At 45.3% G+C, this 16,597-nt stretch overlaps 1 protein-coding gene across 6 annotated transcripts in view; it reads left to right on the forward strand.

Annotated features, from left to right (window-relative positions):
- The window catches only part of fbn2a (fibrillin 2a), a 183,268-nt gene that overhangs the window by 11,526 nt on the left and 155,145 nt on the right, over positions 1 to 16,597 (forward strand). For all 6 annotated transcript variants that reach the window (XM_079600824.1, XM_079600826.1, XM_079600827.1 and 3 more), the window contains exons 5-10: positions 2,281 to 2,376; positions 4,264 to 4,461; positions 7,944 to 8,069; positions 8,430 to 8,555; positions 10,467 to 10,619; positions 11,456 to 11,674. In XM_079600824.1, the coding sequence (XP_079456950.1) occupies positions 2,281 to 2,376; positions 4,264 to 4,461; positions 7,944 to 8,069; positions 8,430 to 8,555; positions 10,467 to 10,619; positions 11,456 to 11,674 (918 nt within the window). The remainder of the gene's footprint in view (positions 1 to 2,280; positions 2,377 to 4,263; positions 4,462 to 7,943; positions 8,070 to 8,429; positions 8,556 to 10,466; positions 10,620 to 11,455; positions 11,675 to 16,597) is intronic.

Below are 16,597 nucleotides of genomic sequence, written 5' to 3' on the forward strand. Positions count from 1 at the left end.
AGGCGGTCTCGAAGCACCTACTGTTTGTAAAGAAGAACACAGACCTTTTTCGACTTACGTCACAAATAGTATTTCTTCACTTCACTTGAACATTTGGGATGTCTCCCCAATCAAGCACACCAGTGCCTCTCAAACCTGTCCTGGGACCCCCACTACTGCACATTTTTGATTGTCTCCATTGTAAGATACACACACAATTCAAGTCTTGCAGCCTCTACTGGTGAGTTAAATGAGGTGTGTTAGATGGAGACATCCCAAATCTACAGTGGTGGGGCTTACATGACAGGTTTAAGAAGCACTGCCCAAGGTGACCAGTTCTTCTTTGGATTACCTTTGACCCTGCTCCTTAAAGCTACACTGTGTCATTTTTTAAGTTGATTCTCAGCAAAAAAACACTTTGTTCTTTCAAAATTATATGTGCTCATTAATGTATAATTACTTCTACCAACTAATCAAGTATTCTCGTAAGCGTAAATCTGCCATTTATTATACATACGGGTGAGCTGCCTGAATGGCGGCAGCCATGTTGCGCCTCCATCTTGAAAATACATTAGCCAAAGAGGGACATTAATTAACACATTAATAAGAGGGACACACCTGGAAATTCAAGCTTCGCCTTTCACGCTTTTACACTCAGCGGCACCGTGACGAATGCGAGCGGAGATTACTCGCGACTGCCGGCAGATTTGAAATAGCACGGCCACCGTAGGAGTTAAAAAACCATCGGAGTGGGAGGGGCTAGAACGTAATATTCAGTTGGTAGTCATATGCAGTTTCACCGCTAGATGGGAGTAATTCCTATTTTAGTTCTAGGAACTTCTTTTGGGGAACTAAATTACTCCGACTCCAGAGTCGGTCTACACCAGCACTGTAGGAACTAGCAGTGACGGTAGTGTACACTGATTGGCTGTACTCACGTGAAACACCCGCACCTGCCTTTTTTTTTTTTTAAAGCTGTGTAAACACATTGATTATAGCCTATATACAGTATTTACATCAGAAACTAACTCTACGAACATGAAAAACAGAGATAGATGAGCCTCTTAACCTTTACACTGAGGAGAAAATCCAACGCAACTTTCACAGGACCAAGAGAAACATGATTATGTATTTCTGCTCAGGACATCAACCACACAGCATACACTAATACCTTTTCAGTTATATCTAATAACGTATTAGACAGGACTGTTAGACAGATCGTAAACTAATGAACGTGGAGAATGCCAGCGCTGTGAGCTCAGGCTCCGGCGTCCTCAGTGCGTTAAAATACACAAATTAGTACAACATTAAAGGTCACAACAACAAGCTTGTCTTACGTCACTTCAGAGTTTCTACTGGCGGTGCGAACGCAACCAGGAAACCGTTCCTAGGGAAACATTAGTCCTCGGGGAATCACCCTGATGGCTAGTTCCTATAACTACCCAGTGCGATAGGGGCTAACGCTTCTAGATTCCTGTCCTCGATCAGGTTTGAAGACAGCACATTTACCTGCACTACTAACACACTGTACTGGTTTTGATTATACACAGGAGCAAGAACCCATCTAGGTGTTTGTACAGTAACATCCTGGCTAGGAATTAGTTAACAACTGAATTGAGAACTTGTCCAGTAAAATAGTCACACTTCATAGACTGAGGTTCAGCTGATGTTCACAATGCTCAAGAGCTACCTGTATATTTCTCAGTGGAATGCATACAAACAAGCTAACACTAATGTTTAGAAGCGTGTGCAGGTGTCCTGCTCTGTCATAAACTGTAATTGGCACAGACTCTGCAGGGCATCAGGGTTCTCCAGGGTTGCAGCAGATGTAAATCACCCAGAGAAGCAGTCGTTTCTGTCGGAGTTCAAGGCTTTGCTCAGAGACAACAGAGGGCAGGCCGAAGCTCTTGGCCCGTCTGTTTGGCACTCGGCTAATGTTGAAAGTCTCTTTGATTCTGGTTCTGAAGCCATGGCCTTTTGCCAAGGTTTTGAAATGTAGGATGAGCAACAATAACCTGTCTGGACATTAACTGTGTTAACAGCCGGCCTGTAGTTAGCCAGTCATAATTAGTGTTCAGTTATCCTGAAGTGTCCTTCTCATATGTTTTTCACACAGGACATTTAACACTAATAAACCCAATGTAATTTAGCCCACTTTCATCATCAAATCATGCAGGGCATGTCCAATATATTGGCTTTTATGTGAAGAATGTGTGTGAACTTATGATTTGTTGTGCATATGATAGTCAGACGGTTACTGCACTATTGAAACAGTGTTTTAAGCCAGTGGTTTTGTTTCAGCGGTCTGTGAGAAGACCTGTCAGAATGGTGGACGCTGCATTGGCCCAAACCTCTGCGTGTGTGTATACGGCTTCACTGGGCCACTGTGTGAGAGAGGTAAGAGCAAGCATTCACAAAGCTGTGACTATTACTGTCAGCACACACACACGCACGCACGCACGCACGCACGCACGCACGCACACACACACACACACACACACACACACACACACACATACATTTAGGGCATTGAATACAAAAATCAATTAATCATAAAACCCTGACATATTCATAAGAGTGTAAGGAATGTTTGGTAATATTGTACAATAAGTAGAGATGCACCGATTACAATTGTCTAGGCCGATTCCGATTTCCGGTTTTTCATTGAGGTTGACCTGCCGATTCCGATTGCATTTTTTCTAACCACTTTACAGCACACACAAATATTTATTTTCTATATATATATATTATAAAACACCCTATACTTTTACCCAATCTGAATAATAAAAACAAGTTTAAATGGGTCAATTTTCTATAAATATTCATTTTTAGAAGTCTTCATTTTCTTTTCTGACATAGCTACTCCAGGTCTTGTTAACACACACTAGACATGCAAATTCTGTGCATTTTAGGCATTTTTTGTGTGAAATCATATTTATTTTGTCTATCAAAAGTGTGCTTTCACTTTAATTGAGCGTGAGCAGCGCAGCAGAAATAGACTCGCGCTGACAGCCCGCTTCACTGCCGCTCCTGCCGGTCTGAACATACACGCCGAAATTGATCCTCAACTAGTTTTGTGGTGTAGGTCTACTTATTTTATAATGTTAACTTCAAATAATACTAATAGTAGTTTAAAGATGTGGCAGCATTGGATCTGCACGGGAAGGATAACTCTGGGAGTGGGTTTCAAGTTTAAATGACTTGAACATTCAAGTTGCTTGTACTTAAAAATTTGAGGCAGCAACTTATTTTTGATTTTTTTACAGTGCAGTGGTTTTGAAAATAAAATAAAATGAAATGCTGGATGTGTTGGGCCTTATATTGTGATTGTAAAGTATCACATGGAAAATTGAAATAAGTTTCATTTGGAAAAATATTCTGAGCAACACTGACCATTTAAATTTGAATCGTAACCTTATCTGCACCTCTTGAAAAAGTATTCATGCTAAGGAAAGAGAAAACGAGGTAAAAAGCGTTTCCCAGGAGTTGGCACAGAAGCTGGCGGTAAATGAAAGCTCATGGTTGTGTAATGCAGAGCACATGTCCAGCTGCACAGGGTCCCTGAGCCTCTCTCCAGACGGCCTCCATGTGCTGCTGCTCACTCACACTCTTATAAACATCAGCAATGAAACATGTTTGTTTGTTCGCTTTGCAGACATTGGTTCAATGTAAGCTATTAAAATTCCTCTGGAGATGGTGAAACAAACAGTCTGCAGATTCAAACTACACAAATGTTTTCTGTTCATGCTATAGTTATGCTGCCCATTAATACCTGGGTGGACTTGGTTTCTTTGTTCTATTTTCTTTCTTTTTTCTTCCAAAATATCAGCTCCTATCTCCTCTCATACATCTGATGGAATAATTGTCCCATTGGTTGCCATGGATAAGGAACTATTTTCTTTCTTTTATAAAAATGACACCTATTTTTTTAGGGCCATTAAGATTTGTCATAATGTAACTGTATTTTCATGACTATAAGAAATATACTAATCACTGAAATGTAAAAAATTAAAAATCATTCGTATTACTATGTGAAGAAATAACTGTATTATTTAAAGATTGATCATGCTTGTGTATGTGCTTCCTTTATGTGTGCTAACTGGGGCATAGATTCGTCTGCATCTCCTTAACGAGATTTTTTTTAGACACAACAACAGCTTTTATAGATTCTGTCATTAAGAGAAAATAAACCGTTAATCCAATACTCTTACTTGCCTGGTGAATGACATGTGATAATTTGTTCTTTTGACTTGAAGGTTCGGATAATTGTGATTTATACATCAGATTACCGGACGGGGCCGTGCTTCACCCAGGCCGTCAGCAGTGAGTGTGCAGGCCGGAGCGGGGCGTTCGTGTGCAGTAAAGCCCTGTGCTGTGCCACGGTGGGCGGAGCGTGGGGCGACCCGTGCCAGCGGTGCCCTCCGGTCAGCTCGTCCTGCAGCACAGGCTTCATCACCAACACTCGCACAGGAGCCTGCCAAGGTCAGCTCTGGTTTATCACATCAGTAAAGTGTGTAAAGTACAGTGATGTATCAGTAAATGTCAATTGACCTTTCGCAGGGAGGTTGATTGACAGGTGATCTGACTAATCATACTTTGCCATCCGCCATTTTGTTAGATTAGTTAGTAGATTAACATGGGAGGATTTGAACTGGAGACGTCTTTCCGCGGTTAAAACAACATTCCTTCTGATGTTCATTCATGTTTATTTGATGCTATAAATGAACTAGAAGGAAGAGATGATCGGTTCACGAGCAGCTTTAACTGAGGCGACACAGCGATCTGACACACACATTAAAGAGCCACAAAACGCTATTGTTTACATTTCTTTTAAAAAATGACCAAATTTGAAAGGTGAGACTTTGTTTAATATCAAAAGTAACCGAAAGTAACCTGGTCTGTGTCTGTCAGTGTGTTGTCAGTGTCCTCTCTGCTCCGCGATGTGTTTTTCACTGCATGAGAACATGGTGTGTGTGTGTGAGCGGCGTGGCTTGTCGGACATAGCGACAGTAACTAACGTTACAGTAACTAAGTAACGTTCGCAAAGACGGTCAATAACAGCAATTGACCGTCTTTGCGAACGGTCAATTGCTTTGCAAACGTTTTTTATGCATTTATACTTTCAGCATTGAATTTTGGTGATCTTTCAAAAATACATTTATACTTCGAGTTATTCATTTAGTTGACACTTTATCCAATAATGAGTGATTGATGCTATCGAAACAGGAATATGAGAATGGCAGATTGAAAACATATATATTTTGGGAATTCTGTTTTGTGGTGCTGGTAGCTCAGATATCACACACTTTATCTTAAAGGGCACCTACTACGCCCCTTTTCACAAGATGTAAAATAAGTCTCTGATGTCCCCAGAGTGTGTATGTGAAGTTTTAGCTCAAAATACCCAACAGATCATTTTTTATAGCCCGTTTAAATTGTCACTTTTTGGGGCTCAGAAAAACGCGCGGTTTTAGTGTGTCCCTTTAAATGCAAATGAGCTGCTGCCGCCGGCACAGGGGGCGGAGCCTCACGAGCTCGCGCTCAGTCAGGACAATCTCATTCTCATCCCACGGCAGAAACTCTCAGTAGTGTTCATTTCGACCCGGAGTCGGGCAATAATGCCCACAGAGCCAGAGAATATGCTGTGTGGAGACAGAACAGGTATAGTTTAGTAATTAATTACAGTTATAACGTATTTGTCATCTGCTTTTATCCACTATTAATACAAGCCTACTGTAGCAGACTGATGAGTTCAGTGAAGTTTATTGTACATCACACAAAAGATGAAGCGTTAGTTTTACTGCAGAAAATCACTGAGAGCTGAATAAACACCGTATAAGAAGTGCACAACATTAAAGTCTTATCCATAAACTCTCTCTCTCCATCTCTCTCCCTTTCATTATCATCAACATACACAGCGGATTACACAAAACACTCGTTACAACTAACAGTAAACGCATATATACACACCTTTTCAGTGTGTGCTTAATAAACTGGTAAACTGTATATCTGTAAAGCGACTCGATGAGCTCGAGTGTCATAAAGAGCTCGCTCTCACTTTCATTTCTGCCGTGATCAGTGATGTTAGTCCTGTCGCTCCGGAGACTGTACGCTGGATCACGAGAGCAGTTCTGTACTGATAAAGCCTCGAGTAACAACGAGAGTAATGAAGACTGCTATGTTCATTCTAACATCCAAAAAACAAAACACCTCAATCGCTTCCGGAGACATTCTTGTCAAACGTTACAGCTGCTCCAGCGTCGATACTGCAGTGTCAATCAACAGTCGTGGGCGGGGCTTGTGTTTAGCTCACTCAGGGTGGGTCTACGCTCAAACTGCAGTGTCAATCAACAGTCGTGGACGGGGCTTGTGCAAATCTACGTCACATTGCACTGATTCTAAAAAAAACGGCTTGTTCTGAGACACTGCTTATGATTTATGGGGATTTAAAAAAAAGCACTGGGTGGATTTTTATCATTATAGGGTGGTTGTGTACACACACTGCCAACACACATTTATGTTCAAACGCCATGTAAAAGTGAATTTTGCGTAATAGTTCCCCATTTAAAGAGTAAACTAAACAGGGCAAATTAGCGTAGGACTGAAATCCCATTAAAGTGTCGATGTGAGTGTAAAGTTCTGCGGCTGATCTACTGACAATGCTCAGATTAATTGTAATGAACAACACAATCTACCAAGAGCAGTGCAAATCAGCGTAGAGTCGCAAACAAGCAGAGCCGCTGATAATCAGGTGCGGGTAAAAATAAAAACAATATAAATGCTGCTTGGCAAATTATATTTTTGGATAACGTCTTTCTCTAGAATTTCCATATAAATGAACACGAGTTCATTTATTGAACACACTTCTACCACACACTCTCTGTTCTCTGCAGTTCTACCAGAAAGACTCGGGAGAATAAATACTGTGACAATTAACATTTATTAAGAGCTCAGCAAGCAATCAAGTTCTTTGGCGTAGGCCCCGTCCGTAGCTTGCAATCCTAGGGTCCGGACTCTGCATATCCTGCCTGAAGACGAAGGCAGGGGCGCAGCCGACCCCCTGCGGAGTAAGGGAAGGGGCCGTCTGGTGGTGGTGGGGTGGATGGAGGAGAAAGACATCTTGGTGTTATGTGGAGGATGGAGGGAAGGACCCGTCTTGGTGGTGTTAGGGAAGATGAAGGGAAGGTCCCATCTTGGAGGTGGTGGGCAGGGTGGAGGTGAATGGAGCGACAGCATCTGCGAACTCAGACGTGTGCAAGTACCAACCTTTTATACCAAAAGTATTAGGATATGATTGGATAGATGAGAAGTTACGTAACAATTGAGTCTTCCCGGCAGAACTTGCGCTAGAGCTTCATTTCCTCCTAGTCAAGTCACCTTTGTTTATATACAGTCTAATTAGTGAAATTCTGCAGGCAAGAGAGGTCTATTGTTGCAATATATTAAGCACAACTCACACATAAGTCACTTTCTAACTAAGTAGCTTTCTGCTGGTCAATGTGACAAATCCACGTGTCCAACTTGTACACATTGAAAAATCTGCGTGGGGAAACCATTTTGCCCTCACATGAAACTCCTGATTGCGATCGTCGTATCGATTACGTCATTGAATCATTCATTAAACCAATTTTTTTTTTTTTTTTACTCTTTCAAACTAATTCAACATTTTTAAATAGACTGCAGCAATTAACATTTTGTCACAACTCTAGTAAATTACATGTTATTTTGTTTAGTTGTCTTCAGAATCGTGGGATAATCATGATTTTTTTTATTTATTTTTAGTTTTGTTGGTTTGATTTTGGATTTACCCATCTGTGATTATAAATGTAACTCTTTTAAAAACATCTGTGGTTTGTTGTCTTGGTTATCAGTCTGGTCTTCAAGATCATTTAATCTTAATTTAATCTAACAAGCATTAAGGGAATTGCTGGCACTTCAAGCATGCATGTTTTCTCTTTGTCCAGATGTGGATGAGTGTAAGGTCGTGCCTGACCTGTGTGGAGGAGGAAGCTGCATCAACACAGTGGGCTCGTACCAGTGCCGGTGTCCGGCGGGCTACCAGCAGCACATGAGCTCGCTGAAGTGTGAGGGTGAGTAACATCACACACCATGCCAAAAGGAGAATAATAGCATGCTTACCTAAATAAGAGACTGCCCCACACAATCCCGACGTTATAGAGTTCATAAAAGCACACTGTAGTTGTCTGATCATGACCCACTGGTGATAACACAGGAAATTACTGGTATTTTGTGACCTGGAGGTTATAATTGAACTCCAGGAGAAATGTGTCTGTATCAACACACACATTCTAGCAGATCCCTTTCATTAAAGGCATTCCTCTCATGCACAGCTGCTTCTCTTTCCCTGCCATGCAGGACCAACATAACAACTTGACTCGATCATTCTAAGTAAAGTGTATTTCAGTGTATATTGCAATAAAATCCCTCAGATGTGGACGAATGCTCCAGCATCGAGCGTGTGTGTGACGGAGGACGCTGCATTAATTCAGTGGGCAGTTTCTCGTGTGTGTGTGCGTCTGGATACGTGCCGTCTGTGGACCGTACACGCTGCCTTGGTGAGTTAGACGCCGAATGACTCTTCTGTCCTGAATAAATGTAAGTGCTGATTGGACTCTCACCAGCTTTATACTAAAGACCCCTTGTCAAAATGACTATTGTAATGGTGTGTTTATATCTGTGTGCTTTGTATATGTGCGCCTTATGCAGCACTTATTAATTCATAATAATTAATTGCATTCATATATAGAGTGCTTTTCTCAACACTCAGATCTCCTCAACTTCCAGCATCCACTGGGATTATGTGGAGTCATAGTGGGCCAGAATGCAGCTTACTGGTGGAGTCAGGGTGATGAAGCCAATCAGTGTGTGTAGATATATTATTGCTGGGCGCGATTTAATCGCATGTGTTTGTGTTTACATAATATATGTGTGTGAGTACTGTGTATAATTATTTTTATACAGTATATAGTACATGCAAATATTTCTTAAATATATAAAATAATTATACTTATATAATTATGTACTTACGTGGAAAGTAGCCGTGTAATAAGTGGGATAATGTACATCCAGCCTGTTGTTATCTCAGAGTCATCCTCCTCACCCTGTCGGGGTTTATTCTGAGATAACAACCGGCTGGATGTACAGTATCCATTACATATATATGGGGATGGTAGGAGGCCATGATGATGGACAATGGGCAAGTTTGTCCAGGGTGCCAGGGTTACATCCCTACTCTTTTTGAAAGACATTCTTGGGTTTTTATGACCACAGAGTCAGGACCTTATTTGAACGTCTCATCCGAAGGACAGTGCATTTTGACATTACAGTGTCCCCATCGCTATACTGGGGCGCTACTGTCCACACAGAGCACAGGTGACCACTTGACCTCTCTAGACCTCTTATAACCCAGTTTCCCATCAGTGACCTGACTCAACCCTGCTGAGCTCCAGTGGCGGCCGGGCGAGAGCTAAACTCTGTGCTTCAGACCTCAACCTCAGAGACAATACAGCAAATACACACATGCACTCTTTAATTCAGGAGATGGACTTTACTGAAATTAAGTGTTCTCCCACCCAGACCTCAAAAAGAAATGAATTGACTGTAAATATCTTAAGTTTGATTACAATTATAGGTAGCCTTTCCCGCATGTATTATTCATATACACCCATCGAACTATCTATCATGTGAATCTCCTACTGAGCGGCACGAGCCTTTGTTGTTCACCTATGCTGTGTCAGTGGACTGCTGATGGCAAACATAACGTCACCCACCGGAAAGCTAATAAAGGGAAGTATCCTAGATTAGTCTGTAAACTGTTAAACTGCACGATCCATGCTCTGCTGAGCACTGCTGTTCTCAACATCTTCACGGGGAACACGACTGCGTGGCTTTATTTGTCTCTCTGCCCATAGTGAGATACCTAGAAGAAATTGGAAAGTGAACCAAGTCCGCCTCAGAGTCTCTTCTGGTGTAGATGTACAGAGAGATGACCTCTGGCCTGGTTAATGCTGTGTTTAACTGCAGATCAGTGCCAGAGCATGTGTGGAGCCGGCCGTCTCTATCACGTCTGAGGAATTCTGAGAGTATCCTTTGATTTTAATGAAAGCACATGTACAAACCGCATCCATAAGCGCAGATGTCATGGAAGACCACAGTTCAAAGCAATTTCCTGTTCTTTAGATACCGTTTACACCCGTGTGTGTGTAGTGTTGGTCAACATAGCTCAACCCACCAGTAATGGCAGGATTATTCAGAGGGACTCGCACTACTTAAAGTATATTAACAGCCTTCTGTACTTCACTGTATGCATAACTGGAAAATATTCCTTCACTAGGTTTCAATTTGCTCATAACCAGGGGTTCAAATGTTCACCTGAATATGAACTTTCTTAACGGAGCACCGTTACGCTCAGTTTGTAGTTTTTGGACTATGTGTTTCTCATAGGTGTGTGTGTGTGTGTGTTTCAGAGCAGCACACCGGCGTCTGCTTTGCGTCAGTCGTGAATGGCCGCTGCGCTCAGGAAATCAGCGGCCGCTTCAGTAAAGTCCAGTGCTGCTGTGACCGAGGCCAGTGCTGGAGTCAGGGAACGGCTCCGCAGACGTGTCCTGAGCCAGGGTCAGGTGACCAATACACACCTTCATAATGGCCCATACTGTATCATACTTTGATATTCAGTTTTGTTATTTATTGTTTTATTATTTGCTATTTATTGTGTTTTTAGTGTACATCTTTCTCATACCAGTTTTATTTTTTGTGTGTTTATTTATAATTTAAATGGCAGGATGTGGAATAGCATTTTTTTATATATATAAATAATCAATTACAATGATTTAATGTTTTAATTAAAGGATTGTTTGTTTTTATTGTGTTTTTTTATTATCAAAGAAGCAATGTACAGATGAATCGGTTAAGCCCTGTTTATGTTCTGCCAACAAAAATTATTTCAATCTTCTGGAACATCATTTATGTAGTCAGGTACACTGGAGTGAATAGCTCATTGCTGCCACATCAACACTGATAAAGAAGGGTAGTGTTCACTCAAGTGATGCCATCAGTCCGTCCAATCGTGACATAATGTTGCACAGACTGTTGGGCTTTATAGTCTGCTGTGTAGCGATGAGTCGTCCTCTGATGGCGAGTAGAAATGAACCCAAAACAAACAGAACTAAATGAGGACATGACTTGAGCAGGCATAAACATGAGCTTGAACGTAAGCCATGAAAACAGCACTCACTGACAATACAAGGTCATGGGGAATGCATGACAAAACCCAACAGGCAGAGCTAATTAAGCAAAAACCAATGAGAGGACAGAAATGATAACAAGCTAACAAGACTATGAACACATGACAGGAAATAACCAATGAACATGAACAAACCCTAACATGACATGAACAGGAGTCCAGGAGGTCTTCCGTCCGGAGGGAGGAGCGGTGACTCTCTCTTCTGTTCTGCAGGTCAATACTTCAGCCTCTGTCTGCTGGGCTCGGCGCTGAGTGGGTACAGTGAGCCGGCTCCAGATACACACCCCAGCACCTTCAGTCCCGCCACTCATGACCAGATCCTTCACCCACTCGATGACGATGGGCACGTGACTCCTCAGATCCAGCACATTTCCCAAACTCCTCAGATCCCAGGGAATGGGAATCGAATTAAACCACAACAGCCTGTTCTGGGTGAGCAAAATCTTATGACCAAGAATAAGCCTTTCAGGGAGAAAAAGAAAAAAAAACACGAGCAAAAATAAAATAATAATAATAAATAAAATAAATAATTTTACAGTAAAACGTACTCGGTTACTAACGTAACCTCGGTTCTCTCTAGAGAGAGGAACGAGTACTGCGTTGTCGTAGAAGACCTGAAGCAAAAATTATCCTTAATTTTGTATCAATGTAAAACGCATTGCCACAGCATACAGACCTAGGCGAGACAGCTCGCGCGCCTATTGGCTGCTGTGCGGCAAATGCTTAAGCCAATCGAGCGAGCCCTTGAGTGACGTCACACCCAATGAGGGCGGTTCGCGCCCTTCTGCGTCACGTCCCGCCGAAACGGGCGTGGCTTAGGGCTATATATTTCGCTCACAGGCTTATGAACTCTGATTTTTAAAGCGAAAACAACCAGAGCGCATACACGGCAAGAAACGCAGTACTCGTTCCTCTCTCTAGAGAGAACCGAGGTTACGTTAGTAATCGAGTACGTTCTCTTACGAGAGATACTCTCGTACTGCGTTGTCGTAGCAACGCATTGGGGAACACCCTGTAAGACGCCGTGTGTGCAGTGATCCGACACCATAGACCCAGAGCACTGAGCTGGGGTTCATATAGTACATAATCACCTGTAAGACTCACAGAGAATCCTGAAAGAGGTGGATTCTAACCACCATCTCCCACAAAAGTGACTGCATTTAGCAGATCAGTATAGAGTTGACTGCGCTTAGCAGATCAGTACAGAATCAACTGCGCTTAGCAGATCAGTACAGAATCAACTGCGCTTAGCAGTTCAGCATAGTTAACTGCGCTTAGCAGTTCAACATGATGCCATAATAGACGACTTGAAAAGTCAGTCTGACGAATACGGTTATTTAAACCGACAATATCTTGGCCTGTAAGGCGGGTACCTCGAGGTTATAAAACCTGATAAATGTAGACGGTGAGGCCCAGCCTGCCGCCATACAAATATCCTGTAAGGCAATCCCACTCGACCAAGCCCACGAAGAAGCCATACTTCTCGTGGAGTGCGCTCTAACACCCAAAGGGCACTGAATGCCTTTGGATGCGTACGCTAGAGCTATCGCGTCCACTATCCATCTGGATAGGCTCTGTTTCGAAGTGGCCAGTCCCTTGAGACGCCCGCTGAGCGAAATGAAAAGCTGCTCTGTCTGTCTGAAAGCAGACGAGCGCGACACGTAAGCTCTCAACGCCCTCACTGGGCAGATGAAATTTTCGTCCATACTATCCCCGGTGACCGGAAGGGCAGACAGGGAAATAACCTGTGCCCTAAACGGTGTGTTTAGGGATTTTGGAACATAACCATGCTTAGGTTTGAGCACGACTCTGGAGTCATTAAGCCCAAATTCCATGCACGACGCGCTCACTGAGAGCGCGTGTAAGTCCCCAACGCGCTTCACTGAAGCGAGAGCCAGGAGAAACACCGTCTTGAGCGACAAGTGTTTCATATCAATCTCCTGAAGAGGCTCGAAAGGAGGACCCTTCATGGCGTCCAGCACCGTGGAAAGGTCCCAAATGGGAACTGTGGGAGGTCTGGGTGGATTAAGTCTCCTAGCTCCTTTAAGGAACCGAATGACTAAATCGTTCCTTCCTATGGACTGGCCGTGCGCGGTTTCAGAGAAAGCCGCTATAGCCGCCACATATACCTTGAGTGTGGAAGGGGATCTCCCGCTATCCAACATCTCTTGTAAGAAGGACAGAACCTCTGTTACTCCGCAGTCTGGGGGTGACACGCCGCGAGACGTGCACCAGCCAGAAAAAACTGACCATTTAGACGCATAGAACCGTCGCGTAGACGGAGCTCTAGCTTGTGTGATCGTGTTTAACACTCCCTGAGGGAGGTCAGCAGATACCCGTTGATGGCCCACACATGAAGGGACCATAGCTCCGGGTGAGGATGCCAAATCGAACCATTTGCTTGAGAGAGGAGATCTCTCCTCAGAGGCACCGGCCACGGGGCGGTGCTGGCTAACTGCATCACAGCTGGGAACCAAGGTTGATTCGACCAGAGCGGCGCTACTAGCAGCACTGAGCATCCCTCCTCCCTGATCATCTCCACCACTTGGGTCAGGAGGGAGACAGGGGGAAAAGCATACAGCGGGCGGCGCGGCCACTGATGAGCCAGCGCGTCCTTGCTTTTTGAGAAAAATTCTAGACAGTGAGCGTTCTCTGGAGACGCAAAGAGGTCCACTTCCGCTCTGCCGAATTTCTTCCACAACAGTTGTACTGTGTGTGGGTGTAACGACCATTCTCCTGCAGGAACGCGGTTCCTGGACAGTACATCTGGTCCAACATTCAGGTGCCCCGGCACGTGCGTCGCCCTTAGTGAAAGGAGGTTGCAGCGCGCCCATATCAGAAGGCGTTTGGTCAGCCTGTATAACGACAGGGACCTGAGGCCGCCCTGGCGATTTATGTATGACACCACTGACATGCTGTCTGAACGTATCAGTACATGGCAGCCCATAATCAGGGGACGAAAGCGAGTGAGCGCTTTGCACACTGCTAACATCTCGAGGCAGTTTATGTGGAAGAGCTTCTCTCGCTCTGACCAAAGGCCAAACAGCGGTCTGCCCTCGAGCAGCGCTCCCCATCCTGCGTTGGATGCGTCCGTAGACACCACCCTCAGACTCGAGGAAGTCCCTAGGCTTACACCTGACAGGTACCAGTCTTTTGACTTCCACGGTTTCAAAGCTGCAACGCAAGCTTGATTGACCTTGAGGCGAAGCCGACCGGTGGCCCATGCTTTGCAGGGCACCCTCCCTTTGAGCCATATCTGCAGCGGGCGCATGCGCAGCAGACCCAGCTGCAGCACTGCAGATGCTGAGGCCATCAGACCTAGCATTATCTGAAAGCCCTTTAGAGGGAGAACAGCGCCGCAGCGAAATGAGCTGACTGTGCGCTGGATGCGCAGTGCGCGCTGTTGTGACAGCTGCGCTGTCATCGACAGCGAGTTCAGTTCCAGTCCCAGGAAAGAAATATTCTGACTGGGGGATAGCGAACTCTTTTCCCAGTTTACTGTGAGACCGAGATTCTCGAGGTGACTCAGCAGCAGGGCTCTGTGCGCCACTATCTCTGAATGAGATTGGGCTAGAATGAGCCAATCGTCCAAATAGTTCAGCACTCGAACACCCTGCATTTTGAGGGGAGCGAGTGCTGCGTCCATGCACTTCGTAAATGTACGGGGTGCTAGAGACAAGCCGAACGGCAGGACTTTGTACTGGTATGCCTGGCCCTCGAAGGCGAATCTCAAAAATCGCCTGTGACGTGACGCAATCTGTATTTGAAAATACGCGTCCTTTAGATCTACTGACACAAACCAGTCTCCTTGGCGAACATGCGAGAGGATTTTTCTGGTCGTTAGCATTCTGAACTGGCGTTTCACAAACGTCTGAGACACCCGTCTTTCTTGGGTACCAGGAAGTATCTGCTGTAAAGCAGCGCGCTCTGAGCCTGATATAAAGGTTCGATAGCCCCTTTTCTCAGTAGTTTCTGAATTTCGGCTCGAAGTAGATGTGCTACATTCGAATCTACCGAAGTCTCGACGCGCGCCGTGTGGCGGCGAGGGCGTCTGCGAAACTGTAGCGAATAGCCTTCTTTTATGATGTTTATCACCCATTTTGAAACCCCGGGAAGCTTTTCCCATGCATCTGCACGTGTAGCTAGGGGCTGAGTGAAAAGCGAGCTCTGATCGACTCGCGATATAGCGGCTTTCGTGAGCTGCGACAGAAATGTCTCGCTCGCAACATCTGAGGCCGGGGCCGTGCTTATGAAAGCGGGCAGAATGTCCGCGCTCGACCCCTCGACAGCATTTAGGCGGGAGAGGGAGGGCTGGACGGGCTCCGTAGGAACCGTGATGCTTGTGTGGGAACGTGGGCACTGGGGACCGGGCACGTTTACCACCTTTATAGCATCGCTCGCCGGAGCGGAGCGCCTGCACGCAGGTTTCGTTTTTACAGAAACCGTGCGGTGAGCAGGAGGTAGCATTAGTGGGCACTGGGTAGTGGGCACATGTGCTACTTTTAACGCGCAATCGAACTGGGTCGATTTTATGTGCGCTGGCCCTGTGTGTAGGGCCGTGTTTGTGTGTAGGGATGTGCACATTACAGCGGGCAGATTTACTACACAAGAAACACCATCGGCTGTGGCCGGGACACCAGAAAATGCACTCTTTAATGGATTTATCTGGGTAGCCGTGAAAACGGCTGTTGTGTGCAGGCAAGCGGCCAGTGAGACACGCCTGTTGGCTGCAATGATCGCTGGCACAGTCACTTCGCTTGGGATTGCACGAGCGGTGAGCTTCGGTGAGGGTCCGGCCGCAGCGGGACTTGAACACCGACGCTTCCCTAGCAGTGCTAGGATGTCTTCGGGGGCTCTGGCTTCAACGCTACCTTCTGTCGCGGGCCACGCGGCGCGGGGCGGCGACCGGAAGAGCGAGAGCGTGGTCTCGAGCTCTGTGTCTGGCGGCGCTGAGATGAGGAGCTGGGCAGCGGTCTTGGCTGTGAGCTCTGAGCGGGCGGTTTCGCACGGCCTGCTGCAGAGCTGGAGCGCTTCGGCAGGAAGTGCTTCATTGCCTGGGTCGCCTTCTGCACCTCCGCATACCTGTCGGTGAAGTCTGGCATGTCTGAGAGCGTTAGCCAGAGGTGCCTCTCAGAAAGTTCGCGCCGGCGAACTTTGGCGGCTTGACAGAGGTTCGGGGTTTCCGCTGCGCACGGCGCTTTTTACGGCGCGGCACGACAGCGGAGAACACGGGCTCCTGGAACGACGCCAGGCGAGTCCGCAGAGTCGCCAGAGGCATTAGTTCGCAGTGATGGCAGCCGCCATCCGCAAGAGCGATAGCCGCGTGTCTCCAGTCTTCAGTGTCACATGACCAGA

The sequence above is a fragment of the Phoxinus phoxinus genome (genome assembly GCF_949152265.1).
Source record: "Phoxinus phoxinus genome assembly, chromosome: 23".
NCBI classification, from domain to species: Eukaryota; Metazoa; Chordata; class Actinopteri; order Cypriniformes; family Leuciscidae; genus Phoxinus; species Phoxinus phoxinus.